Here is a 14,622-nt window from a genome sequence, read left to right as displayed (position 1 = left end):
GTCCTCCACACCATTCTCCATTCCCCCATTCCCTCGTCCCCCACCGTCCCAAACTTCCCCTGTCACCTTGTCTTTCCCCACCATTTCCTCCTCCCTTGTCCCCTCGTCCTCCCCACCATTCTCCACTCCCTCGTCCAATGCCTTACCAAATGGTCTGATGTTCCCATCAGAAAATTGGGAACATCAAGTGATCTGATGTTCCCATCACTGAAATATATGAAAAACGGTTAAAAATGAAATAAAAATATGAAAAAATATAAAAATAAACTATTCTCACGAAATGAACGATCTGGCAAACAACACAGCTCAATTCCAATGCAATTCACACAAAATAATGAAATCAAAATGAAAATAAATAAAATTCTATGAAAATTCAGTTTATCATTGCAATCAGAAACATTGAAATGGAATTATCACATATCTAGTATAGCATGTGTGTTGCTCTTACATGCAACAGATGGCGCTCTTTTTCAAGAAAAACATAGTTTCACCTGTCACAGGTGTGGCATCTATACTTATACTTACGAAATGAATGGTATGGTAAACAACACAGCTCAATTCCAACACAATGTCACACAAAATAATTCACAAAAAAGTCAAATAAATCGAAATCTTTGAAAATAAAATTTATCAATTCAATTGGAAACATTGAAATGGTATTCGTGATATATTTAGTATGGCGTGCATGTTGCCATTATGTGCAACAGATGGCGCTGTTTTTTAAAAAACGCATGTTTTTACCTGTTACATGGGTGGCATCTATATAATAGGTATATAAAAAGATGCGCCTATTCGAATGCAACGTTGTGTCAAAATTTCAGAGCAATTGGTGAAGAACTTTCGGAGATTACAGCGTGTGTTGCCCTTACGTCCAACAGATGGTGCTGTTTTAAAAAAAAACATGTTTTTTTCATGTCACAGGTGAGTCGTGTATATAGTAGTTACATAAAAAGATCTGCCTTTTCGAATGCAACGTTGTGTCAAAATTTCAAAGCAATCGGTAAAGAGGTTTCGAAGATTTCCCTCACATGAAAAACACATGAAAAACACAGTTTTTCAGAAAAAGCAAGTTTTTTTTACCATCACAGACGTCACATCTATATAGTATGTATATAAAAACCTGCTCGGATGCGAATGAAACGTTGTGGGAAAATTTTAAAGCAATCGGTGAAGTACTTTCGGAGATTAGCGATTTTGAACAAACGAACATTTTCATTTTTATTTATATAGTTATATACACACACACACACCTTATCACCAGATTTTTGTCCCTCCCCAGGTTAACATACTTTCTGAGGTGTTCACCATCCTACAGTAGCCAAAAACTAGGTGAGTATGACCGGTTACTGAAATCAATGTTAGGAAAAGTCCTTAACCTCTCTCTTGATGACCTACAATGGAAACTTCACGTAAGACTTGGGGGCCTCGGAGTTCGAACAGCAACGCAAATCGCTGTTCCAGCCTTCCTGGCCTCCTCATCGGCATCCGACGACCTTGTGAAGGAAATTCTACCAGGCTACTTACATCAGCTGGCAGGTGTACACGATCCCAATTTTACACACTGTGCCACAGAGTTGACCTTTCGTGCAGGCCCGTCAACTTCAACCACCATCTCCAAAAAACCAAAAGCAATCCAGCTGGGATGGCCCCATTGTAGACCAAGTTGCTGCAGAGTGCCTGGGTGCTGCAACAACACAACATGACATTGCTCGCCTCACAGCAGTAGCAGCACCACATGCAGGGGATTTCCTTTTAGCAACCCCTATGTCGGCAACTGGCACGTGTCTCACACCACACGCCGTCCGAATTGTTGTGGCCCTCCATCTTGCTGCCCCAATCCACACCAGATATAGGTGTATTTGCGGCGAGGTGGTGGCTGACAGGTACGGCCACCATGGCCTACTCTGCCAAAGCACAGGGGGATGGCACTCGAGGCATAGTAACGTTAACGACATCATCAAGAGGAGCCTCACCACAGCTGGATGCCCAGCTGAAAGAGAGCCCCGTTACCTAACGCCCCGTAACTCTGATGCTCTTATTGGTCGCCCGGATGGTATCACAGTGAAACCCTGGAGGAACAGAAAGCAATTGATATGGGACTACACGTGCATATCAACCCTGGATAACACCTACATTGACCTCAGTGTTGCACAACCAGTTGTCGATGCCACCCACAGTGAAGCAGCCAAATCCCGTAAGTATAGAGAACTGGATCCACTACAATTTTGTCCCCATTGCTTCTGAGACACTCGGCGCCTGGGGTAAAAGTGCTACCAGTTTTTTTGAAGGAACTGAGTTCTAAGCTCATTGAAACAACGAGAGACCCTAAAGCTGCCAGCTTTCTTTTTCGGAGCCTCAGCGTGGCGATACGGAGGGGAAATTCACATTGCATTCAGGGTTCCTGCCCGCCATCTGAAGAGCTGGAGGAACTCGACAACTTATGATAATCATCTTTGTACCATATATATAACTCCTTTTTTGTAACAAAGTTCAAATAAAACAAATATATATGTGTACATACAAAAGAATGGGGGTGGTAGAAGATAATATTAGTGTTCAGTGAGAAACCACAAAGTCTTCTCTGATTTTTTTGTATTTTCTTCTCCAAGGCTATGGGTTCCCACATTGGCACCAGAGGTGGTACCCCACAAACTTATATATAAATTATATATATATATATAAATTAGATATAGATATATAAAGAATCAAGATACATACCAACAATAGTGAACTGTCCAGGAATAGTGTAAGTGTGGTTGGTGCCGTTAGTGATGAATACGGACCCGTCACCCCAGTTTGTGACCCAAGAGCTGGTAGCAGACACCTTCACGCTCACCGTCTGTGGACAGACAACGGTAGAGACAGGAATGTTAGAGAGGTCATCTTGTTAGGGAGATAATGTTGAGTTATATAACCTTATAGCGACATAATGGTTATACATTGTTTACTCTGCGTTCATCGAGCAATTATTGCCATGTTCATGCGTTGTTTACTCTAGGTTCATCGAGCAATTATTCCCATGGTAATGCATTTACATTGCGCACCTTATCATGTATAACCTGTAACATTACCGAAGCTCACGATATATAGCCTATAACATTACCAAGGCTCATTATGTACAACCTGTAGCATTACCAAGGCTCACAATGTATATTCTGTAATATCAACAACGCTCACTATGTACCACCTGTTAGATCACTAAGGCTTCAAAATGTATAGCCTGTAACATCACCAAGTCTCACCGTGAATATCCTGTAATTTCACCAAGGACAACCATGTACAGTCTGTAACATCACCAAGACTTCACCATGCACAGCCGGTAACATCACCAAGGACAACCATATACAGTCTGTAACATCACCAAGACTTCACCATGCACAGCCGGTAACATCACCAAGGACAACCATGTACAGCCTGTAACATCATCAAGACTTCTCTAAGTACAGCCTGTAACATCACCAAGGCTTTACCATGTACAGCCTGTAAGATTACCAAGGCTAACCATGTACAGCCTGAAACATCACCATGGCGCCACATTGCACAGTCTGTAGCATCACCAAGACTTCTCCAAGTACAGTCTGTAACAACAAAACAAGGTAAACCATGTACAGCTTGTAACATTACCAAGACTCACCGTTTATAGCCTATAACATTACCAAGGCTCACCATGTTAAGCCTTTTACATTACCAAATCTCACCATAAATAGCCTTTATCATTACCAAGGCTCACTATGTAAAGCCTGTAACATTTCCAAGGCTCACCATGTATAACCTGTAACATTATCAAGGCTCACTATGTAACCTGTAACCTGAAACATAATCCAGGCTCACTATATACAGTCCGTAAACATTACCAAGGCTCACCATGTATAACCTGCAACATTACCAAATCTCCATCTATAACCTGTAGCATTACCATGGCTCATCATGAACAGCCTGTAAAAACAGCAAGGCTCACCATGTAAAGCAGCAAAAATTGCAAGGATCACCATGTACAGCCTGTAACATTACAAAGGCTTCACATGCACAGCCTGTAAGATCACCAAGGCTTCAAAATGTACATCCTGTAACAACATCAAGGATCATCATGTAAATCCTGTAACATCACCAAGGCTAAATATGTACAGCCTGTAACATCAAAAAGGCTAACCATGTACATCCTGTAACATCACTAAGGCTCAACATATAAAGCCTGCAACATTACCAAGGCTCACCATGTATAGCCTGTAACATCACCAAAGCTTCACTATGTACAACCTTTAACATCACCAAAGCTAACAATGTACAGACTGTAATATCACCAAGGCTTTACCATGTGCAGCCTGTAGCATTACGGAGGCTTCACACAGTACAGCCTGTAACATTATTAAGGATAACCATGTTAAGTTTGTAGCATTACAAAGTCTTCGACATCCACAACCTGTAAGATTACCAAGGCTTCAAAATTTACATCCTGTAACATCAACCCTCTCCATGAACATCCTGTAACATCAAGCCTCACCATGTACATCCTGTAACATCACAAAGGCTAACCATGTTCAGCCTGTAGCATCACCAAGGCTTCACCTTATACTGCCTGTAACATTAAGAATGCCTCACTATGTATAGCTTGTAAGATTATCAAGGCTAACAATGTAGAGCCTGTAACGTCACCAAGGCTTTACTATATACTGCCTGCAACATCACCACGGCTTCACCATGTACAGCCTGTAACATCACCAATGCTTCACCTAGTACAACCTGTAACATAACCAATGCAAACCATGTATAACCTGCACCATTACCAAGGCTCACCATTTACAGTCTGTAAAACAACCAAGACTCATCATGTACTGCCTGTAACATATCCAAGGCTCGCCATGTATAGCCTGTAACATTCTCAAGACTCAACATGTAAAACCTCTAACATTACCAAGGCTCACCATGTATAACCTGTAACATTACTTGGGCTAACCATGTACAGTGTCACGGTGTCCCACCCCTATATTTCTTCCTTCCCAGCTTAAAAGAGACATACCTCCATAAGCTAAGTATTCTCGGATGTTCAGGGAACATTTTCATGTGTGGGAAAGCGAGGAGCGTGAATAAGCTGGCTGTCAAATGGCCAGCTAAGTTTGATAATGCAAGGGGCTTACGCCTTTTGGGGCACAAGACGGCGCCGAGCCATCCTGTTTCCCGCCAAGACGTCGTGACGCTTCCCGGTACCTGATTGGCCAGGTGAGGTCACATGCCGGAAGTAACCAATGACGAGTGCCCTCGGGCGGTGTGATGTCACGAGGCAGAGGGCTCTCGAAGCGGCTGGCGCCTGGGCGGGGGAGAGTACATCACGAGCCACCCTAGAGTGAGGACTATTATAGACTGTGGGTTGGTTGGTGTTGTCGTCGTTGATCTTTCTCAATAGACAACCCAACCCACAACTCGGTAGAGTGCTTATACTAGGAGATCACCCTTGGCGCATCTGGCTCTTGGAGAGGGGCTCAACGTCCCACGTTAAGGGGATGCGGCTCCAACACTTAGCCTCGTTGTCACGTGCACACACCCACTCGAGCCGCTGTGACTCCCCACTCTCTCCTTATGAGATATGATCTCCTCAATCCCCTATGACTTACTAGTATTACCTCCTGTCCGCAGCAGTGGTTCTTGGTTCTTTCTCTCTCTCTTTCTTCTTTACTACCTCCTGGGAAGCCTCACTAGGACAAGGGCAAACACCAGCAGATTGGGATACATTTACTGGACAAAGCACATACACGATACATACACACATGTAATAATGATGAATCCTATACTCTATAATATTACAATCAGGTTGCACTCCAACACCATCAGAACTCTATTATCAGCTTATCAAGTGGTATCCTATCTCCTGGTTCACCACCTGATACTATCAACCTCCTCAAGTTGATCAAGTCTACATACACTGTTGCACCATCAGCAAGATAATATATATATATAGAAAATCAGCATTTGAATGCAATAACATATATCAGAATAAATGTTCATTGATACACAACAATGATCAATCGATCACTGTTAGTCCTGGAACGCATACATCTGTAGGTAATCCAGCCTACGACAGTAACTCTAAACTTCAGTATAAAACACTCCTTGACATAAGAATGCAAACAGTCACTCACCTCTCACTGCGTCTTGCACGCTAATGACAACCAAACACTATCAACTCCCTATAAGTAATCCACCAGAACTTCCCCTTCCACCTCTGGAAGTTCACTACCCTGATATCTTCAGGTTCTTCCGGGCTTCACTACCAGGATCCTCCGCAGCTCCTCCAGGCTGCTACCATGAAGTTTCCTTGAGCAACTACGGTGCTTCGCCCTTCTGCTAGGGTCCTCCACAGCTCTCTTGGCTGCTATACCACCTCTACAGAAGCACGTGACACTCCCCTTCACTGCTTCTCCTCACAGCTCGAGGTCCTCTGCTTCACTACCTTGGAGTCTCATCAATTACTTCATCTATGCTGGCTTCGAAGTTCTCAGCAACTTCTTCCCCAAAGACAAAGCTGCAACCCATCGACACTCCAATAAAATTGTTTCCCTTTTAACACATAAACAAAAATAATCACACAATATGTTTGCCTCAAACCTCTATCTGTCCTCTACATACTGTGAGAGTGAACTCCCCCGTTTTGGGCGGGTCCATACTCCACCTCGCCTGGCGGCGGTCCTCACTCGCTGGGAGGGTCTTCCTCCGTCAGGAGCCGGGCTCCCTCAGTCGTCTGTCAGAGCTCAGAGGGGATGGACGTCGCTCCGTGTTCCTCCCTCTTCACTCTCCTATTTCAGGCTTTCTGCCTTATTAAAACATGTCTAACTTATAAATAAACATCGCTACTGTCGCTGGGCACACGACCAACTACAAGCAATCACTATGAACTGGCGTATATCGTGCTTACCACAGATTAACTGGTCGAGGGCGCTTCTCCCTCTGACGGCGTCTGGTCACGGCGCTTCCACGGCCCACAATAATGCCTCTGGGCGATTTAATAAACACTTTGTCGACCAGGACTTGAGACCACAACGTTCCCAGCTCAGTTCCACAGCTGGCACGTCTACACACTTCTCTTCTCTTCGAGATATATCACTAGGGGTTCCCTTCTGATGGGAGCTCAACGGAGCGCGGCTTTTCCCTGCGATGTTTGGCACTCAAGTGAGGTCAAGGTCCCCCGGAAGCGAGCCTCACGCCTCCAGCAAAATGTCCACATCTCCTAGCCAGTCGTTTATCTGTTTTCTTCTTCATTGCCCATAATCTCAAACTGTTATACATATCCAAGCAACTATTTTACATATGTGTTATCACCTCAATATTTGCTAGACCTTCTAATCAGGTCAGGCTTGCTGAATAACTCTCAAGGAGGGAGACTCGTCTCTCCTGCAGGCTGAGATCATAACAGGACGCACTCAAGTGAGGACGCACTCGAGTGAGCTCCGGATCTAGAGAGCCCTTAGCAGTAGATTTAAGCTTCGCTTCGATACTGCAGACAGTCTGGGAGGCCATCCAACTTCCGTGGAGTGCCCAGAAGTGAGGACGGACCGGATTAGACAGCCAAGAGCTCTATCAAGAGTCTGCAGCAGGGACTAATGTTGGGCTGGCGACGTGTGGGACCCCAGTGGACCACTTTATACACATCAAGCGAAAAGCTACGGCCAGGCCGAATCTACTGGCAGTAAGGTGAAGGGAACTGTGCTGGACTGCAAGGTGCCGACAGTGCCAGTGAGAGAGTAGAGGACGGCGAAGGTGCAGAACCTGTCTCCAGCACCCCGAACAAGAGGAGGAGGAAGGCAGTCCCTGTTGGGAGTGAGTACGGCGAGGACGCGATACCACGAGGACGACGGAGGAAGCTGTGTGTGTGGGAACTGATCGTCAGGAGACCAGAAGCCAGGATCAGGAACCTCAACATCCCTCAACAGAGGACGAGTCGGCTTTGTGGTTGGAATGATGTAAGGTAGATAATTGTCCATTTACCCTTTGATCTAGGCGAGCTTGGGTATTTTATATATTGTGAACATTTCTACTTATCATTTTATTTTCTAAGGACAGAGTGTTAGGCTAGGAGTCAGGAGCTCATATAAGCATGATTTGGTGCGTGTGAGCATTAATGTGTTGATGTGGTGCTGTTAGTATTCATGGAGGTGGTAGCTGGTGTGCAAGGAGCCAGCAACGAACTTTGAAACGTCCAGCTGATCGTGTGCCAGAGGTGTGGGTGTGTCCCGCCACCTGAGAGTTGGTGCCGTCAGCTGATCGTGTTGCCAGAGGCGCGAAGTGTGTCTCGCCGCCTGACAGGTGGATCCAGTCAGCTGACCATGTTGCCAGAGACGTGTCGTAAGGAGTGTTGACGACAGCGGACGATTCTACTTATAGACATTTCTTTATGCAATTTATATGTATATATATACTTTTCTTTAGTAAACTTTTAAACTAACTGATGAGTTTAAATGAGCCTCCATTCTCTAGGACTATTTTTGAGTGAGATCATGTTACAGCACCTTGCACTGCACGTGATATTGCATCCTTTGATTAAGATAACCAATAAGCCCACTGACGTTTTGCTGGAACACGAATATAATGTTATGATCTCAGCCTGCAGGAGAAACGAGTCTCCCCTTTGAGAGTTATTCAGCAAGCCTGACCTAACTAGAAGGTATAGGAAATATAGAGGCGATAACACGGTTATAAAATAGCTGGTTGGATATGATGAACAATTTAAGATTATGGGCAGTGAAGAAGAAAACAGATAAATGACTGGCTAGGAGATGTGGACATTTTGCTGGAGGCGTAAGGCTCGCTTCTGGAGGGCTCTGACCTCACTTGAGGCCAGACATCGCAGGGGAAAGCCGCGCTCCGTTTGAGCTCCCGTCAGAAAAGAACCCCTAGTGATATATCTCCAAGAGAAGAGAAGTATGCAGACGTGCCAGCTGTAGAATCGAGCTGGAACGTTGTGGTCCCAAGTCCTGGTCGACGAGGAGAGTATTAAGCCGCCCAGAGACATTATTGTGGGCCGTGGAAGCGCCCTGACCAAGCTCTGTCAGAGGGATAGCGCCCTCGACTAGACAATCTGTGGTAAGCACGATTTAAGCCAGTTCATAGTGATTGCTTGTAGTTGGTCGTGTGCCCAGCGACAGTAGCAATGTTTATTGATAAGTTAGACATGTTTTAATAAGGCAGAAAGCCTGAAATAAGAGAGTGGAGAGGGAGGAACACGGAGCGACGTCCATCTCCTCTGAGCGCTGGCAGGCAACTGAGGGAGCCCGGCTCCTGACGGCGGAGGACCCTCCCAGTTTGACTCACACCCGCAAGGCGAGGTGGAGCATGGACCCGCCCAATGGGGGAGTCCACTCTCACAGTATGTAGAGGACAGATAGAGGTTGGAGGCAAACATATTATGTGATTATTTTTGTTTATGTGTTAAACGGGAAACATTTTTATTGGAGTGTCGATGGGTTGCAGGTTTGTCTTTGGGGAAGAAGTTGCTGAGAACTTCGAAGCCAGCACAGAGGGAGTAGTTGATGAGACTCCAAGGTAGTGGAGGAGAGGACCCCGAGCTGTGAGGAGAAGCAGTGAAGAGGTATGTCACGTGCTTCTGTAGAGGTGGTGAAGCACCATAGTTGCTCGAGGGAACTTCATGGTGTAGCAGCCAAGAGAACTGTGAAGGAACCTAGCAGAAGGGTGAAGCACCGTAGTTGCTCAAGAAAACTTCATGGTAGCAGCCTGGAGGAGCTGCAGAGGATCCTGGTAGTTAAGCCCGGAAGAACCTGAAGAGATCAGGGTAATGAACTTCCAGATGTGGAAGGGAAGTTCTGGTGGATTACTTGTAAGGAGTTGATAGTGTTTGGTTGTCATTAGCGTGCAAGACGCAGTGAGAGGTGAGTGATTGTTTGCATTCTTATGTCAAGGAGTGTTTTATACTGAAGTTTAGAGTTACAGTCGTAGGCTGGATTACCTACAGATGTATGTGTTCTAAGACTGATAGAGTGATCGATTGATCATTGTTGTGTATCAAGGAACATTTATAATGATATATGTTATTGCATTCACATGCTGATTTTCTTTGTACACATTTATAGATACATATATATATTCTCTTGCTGATGGCGCAACAGTGTATGTAGACTTGATCAACTTCAGGAGGTTGATAGTATCAGGTGGTGAACCAGGAGATAGGATACCACTTGATAAGCTGATGATAGAGTTCTGATGATGTTGGAGTGCAACCTGATTGTAATAGTATAGAGTATAGGATTCATTATTATTATATGTGTGTATGTGCTTTGTCCAGTAAATGTATTCCAATTTGCTGGTGTTTGCCCTTGTCCTAGTGAGGCTTCCCATGAAATAGTACAGAAGAGAGAGAGAGAGAGAAAGAACCAAGAATCACTGCTGTGGACAGGGTAGAAGGTAATACTAATAAGTCAAAGGGGGATTGAGGAGATCATATCACCTAAGGAGAGAGTGGGGAGTCACAGCAGCTCGAGTGGGTGTGTGCACGTGACAACGAGGCTAAGTGTTGGAGCCGCATTCCCTAAACGTGTGACGTTGAGCCCCTCTCCAAGAGCCAGAAGCGCCAAGGGTGATCTCCTAGTGAGGTATAAGCACTCTACCAAGTTGTGGGTTGGGTTGTCCAGAAAGAAGGATCAACACGACAACACCACCAACACACACAACTATAAAAATAAACACCCAGCTGGCGACCTGAGCAGACCAGATATTAAAGATTGAACCTCCCAGTATCAGGACGGGCAGGTTCAGGTGAGTTATAGGAGGCTTGAATCTCCCCACTCGCTTGGGGTGTATAAGGCCAGCTCTTGTCCGACTGGGGAAGCCCCGAGACGGACAGTGGCGCCAGGAAGTCAGGGGCTAAGACCCGTAGGAGCAACCACAACCACAGGTAGAAAGGGGGTGAACCTTGACAGTGGCGACCTCGCCAGGATCATCGGACAAGAGTGCCCAATGATTGCAGGTGCAGTGACGAGTGTGCTAAAGTCAATATTGGTCTCGGTTTACACTGCTCGCTAGTGTATTCCCTGTATACGGTTACTCAATAGCCTAGAGATGCAGGATGACAGAGTGAAAATATTTATTGAGTCGAGGGACGAGCAGGTGCTGGACGAGCAGGCAGCTGAGCCATTGTTTCGCCATGGTTTCACCATGGCTCAGCTGCAGCTAGTGGCGGACCATTTTGGGAAGAGGTTGAGGTCCTCCAGGGTGGCGGAGCATCGGATTGAGATCATGGCTCAGCTCAAGGCCCGAGAGGAGGCATCCAGGGAAGGACCGCCCCAAGTACCTGCCAGTGTTAGTGGGAACCGAAGCGACGAAGGCAGCAGTAGGGGATCCAGCGGTGGTAGCAGGAGAAGCATAAAGCTAGAGATAATGAAAATGCAGCTTGAAGCTCAGCTGAAGCGTGAGGAGCGCGAAGCTCAGCTGGAGCAAAAGGAGTGTGAGCACGAAGCCTAGCTGAAGCGGGAGGAACGCGAAGCTCAGCTGAAGCGAGAGGAGCCTGAAACCCAACTAGAGAGAGAGAGAAGCATGAGCGCGAAGCCCAGGTGGGAACCGAAGTGACGAAGGCAGGAGTAGGGGATCCAGCAGTGGCAGCAGGAGAAGCATAATGCTGGAGATAATGAAAATGCAGCTTGAATCTCAGCTGAAGCGGGAGGAGCGCGAAGCTCAGCTGAAGTGAGAGGAGTGTGAAGCCCAACTAGAGCGAGAGAAGCGTGAGCGCGAAGCCCAGCTGAAGCAGGAGGCGCGAAGCTCAGCTGAAATGGGAGCAGCGCGAAGCTCAGCTGAAGCGTGAGGAGCGCAGAGCCCAACGGCAACGAGAGGAAGGAGAAAGACAACTGCGACGGGAAGAAATAAAAGCGAAGAAAGAAGTCAAGATGCGTCGGGTGGGGCACGGGCTGCCCTCGGTGTCTGCTCGGCGGGATGATCCCAAGGTCCAGGAGCGCGACCTACCAATCTTTGACCCTCTAGAAGCCGAAGCTTTCTTTGACCATTTTGAGAGGATAGCGACATTGAAGGAATGGCCGGAAGAGGATTGGGTTGCGTTAGTACAGAGTAGGTTGACTGGCGAGGAAAGGGAAGCTTATAACATGTTGGACCTTGAGGAGTGCGCCGTTTATGACACGATCAAGAAAGCTGTGCTCCAATCGTATCGATTAACCCCAGAGGTTTACAAGAAACGCTTCCGTGAGTGCACAAGAGCTTCTGGAAGGTCGTAAGCTGAAACTGCTCGGGACATGGAGCGCATGCTCCTGCGGTGGCTGAAGGCCGAAGAGGTGGAGACGATGGAGGAGCTGTAGCAGTTGATGGTGATGGAAAGGTTCATGCCGAAGCTCCATCCAGAGCTAAGGGTCAGGATCAAGGAGGCAGGTATTAGAGAACTTAAGGCTGCTGCAGACAGAGCCGAACTGCTGGAAGAGGCACTACATCTCGGAAAGGAGGAACAGCCCAGGCACTCACCTTACTCAAGGTTTGGGGGGAACTTCAGGAGTTCAGGAGGAGCGAGAACAGACGGAGACTCTCCCAAGAGTAGTTTACACAGTGAGGTGAGGCGGTTCAAGAGTTCAGGGGAACCAGTGAGGAGACCCCAAGGGGGAACGCCGGAACTGGTGCTGGAGGGAGGAATGCTGTAAGGGAGACGACGACAGGGTGCACGAGGAGAACCCAGGGGACGGCGGTTTCTGGGAGCGTTGCCCGAGCGACAGGTGAAGAGTCGCCTCCCAGGAGAGTTAGGTATTTTAATTGTGGCGGGCGCGGACACTTCGCACGTGAGTGTGGTCGCCCCAGGCAACCACACTCACAACCAATAGTGGCACTGGTCAGAATAGACGACCAAGGAGCCAAAAATGTTTTGAGCAGATCTCTACTAGAGAGGAAGGAAAAGATCCATCCTTTTATTTGTGAGGGTACCGTGGGGATAAAAGTGGCCGACCCCATTACAGTGAAGATGTTAAGAGATACTGGAGCAGACTTTACCTTGGTAAATGAGACCCTATTCCCTGAGGGATATGAGGACACCAGTGTGGGGGTGGCCATGGTCACCACGATGGGAGCCCAGTGAGAATGCCCTTTCACGAGGTGATTTTGGACTCTGACTACGGCTGCAAGACCCTAGTGTTGGGGGTCTTCGCCTCGATGCCTAAGATGGAGGCCCAGGTCATTATGGGAAATGACTCATGTGGGGGATGTGTACTCCCAAACCTCGTTAAGGGCGAGGAGTGTTTGGAACACTATAGAAAGGGAGGCAGTGCGTCGGACACCTGGGGAAACGCGAGGAAGATGGCTGAGGGAGCGTTCCCTGTGTGCGCAGTATTCCCAAGACAGAGTGTCGAAGGCGAAACAAGTGGATCTGGTCAGGCTGGAGAGGATATGCTTGACAGCCTAGGAATCGATCAACTCTTCGAGGAACCCAGAGGACAGATGGAGTGTGGTGGGAATCCAGATGACGGAGTACAGATAACTCTCACCAGTCCTCTCAGGTTGGATCGCGCTTGACTGGGCGAGCTGCAGCGAGAGGAATTTCCAGAGTTGATACTAAAGGCCGAGGGAGGTCGCGCAGGACCTGAGACTGCTATGCATTTCTACTTAGAAGAGGGGATGCTGATGAGGCAGTGGAGGCCAGTGAGGACGGAGGCCGATATGGAGGCACTGGGAATGAAGCAGCAGGTAGTGTTACCGACTCGATGCAGAGGAGCAGTGCTGGATTTGGCGAACTCAGTGGACCCTGCAGGTCACCTGGGAGTAACCAAGACACTGAACCGGATCAGGGAACGTTTCTATTGGCCGGGAATGGACGCCGACGTGAGATGTCATTGTAAAACGTGTCTTCCTTGTCAGAGGGCGGGAAAGAACGTGCCGGCAATACCGAGGGCCCCTCTGGTTCCTGTCCCTGCTTTCCGACAGGCGTTTGAGAGTCTACTGATATACGGTGTGGGACCCTTGCCCCGAACGAAGAGAGGGGAACAACTACTTGCTGACGATTGTGTGTGAGTCAACGAGGTTTTCGGAAGCGGTCCTGTTGCGACAGCTAACATCAAAGAGTATTATGGGACAGCTCCAGCATTTTTTCTCTTGGGTGGGGATACCCAAAGAAATTCAGACTGATTGTGGGAGCGTGTTCCAATCGAGATGGTTAAAGCAAACTATTGCAAGCTGGGCGATAACCCAGATTTGGTCTTCGCCTTACAGACCGCAATCACAAGCAGCGATCAAAAGGTTCCACTCGACCTTGAAGACCATGTTAAGAGTGTTCTGCGCCGAACAAGGAGCAGAATGGGATGAGGCTGTGTATTCTTACGGTGCCCTCTCCCATTTCTTTCGTTTGCCTGCTTTAAGAGTCATATCAGCTCTCCCTACTGATTCTCTGAGGTACAGGAAGTCTATTGATATATGTGGCGACCAGACCGGCTGCCAGTTTAGGGAGAAAGTTATATTATAAGTTGTAAGTAAGGGGAAATTGGCACCCTGATATAAAATGAAAGAGTATTCCCTACTGCAGATATGACGTTTTGGAAGGGACACTAGCCGATCGCGGATTGGCCGACTTAGGTCGAGGGCGACCAATCAGGGCCCGCAGTGACGTCACCGAGTGCCCCGGGTGGCGCCAACGTCAGAGTC

General features: G+C 47.3%; 1 protein-coding gene across 1 annotated transcript in view; it reads right to left on the bottom strand.

Moving 5' to 3' along the window:
* Nucleotides 1–14,622, bottom strand: part of LOC123761189 (uncharacterized) — a 306,507-nt gene that overhangs the window by 100,436 nt on the left and 191,449 nt on the right. Inside the window, exon 5 of the mRNA XM_069339079.1 lies at nucleotides 2,719–2,839. Within this exon, the coding sequence (XP_069195180.1) occupies nucleotides 2,719–2,839 (121 nt within the window). The remainder of the gene's footprint in view (nucleotides 1–2,718; nucleotides 2,840–14,622) is intronic.

This window comes from Procambarus clarkii, chromosome 41, assembly GCF_040958095.1.
Source record: "Procambarus clarkii isolate CNS0578487 chromosome 41, FALCON_Pclarkii_2.0, whole genome shotgun sequence".
Taxonomy (NCBI): domain Eukaryota; kingdom Metazoa; phylum Arthropoda; class Malacostraca; order Decapoda; family Cambaridae; genus Procambarus; species Procambarus clarkii.
This window is presented reverse-complemented; position numbering and strand designations above follow the sequence as displayed.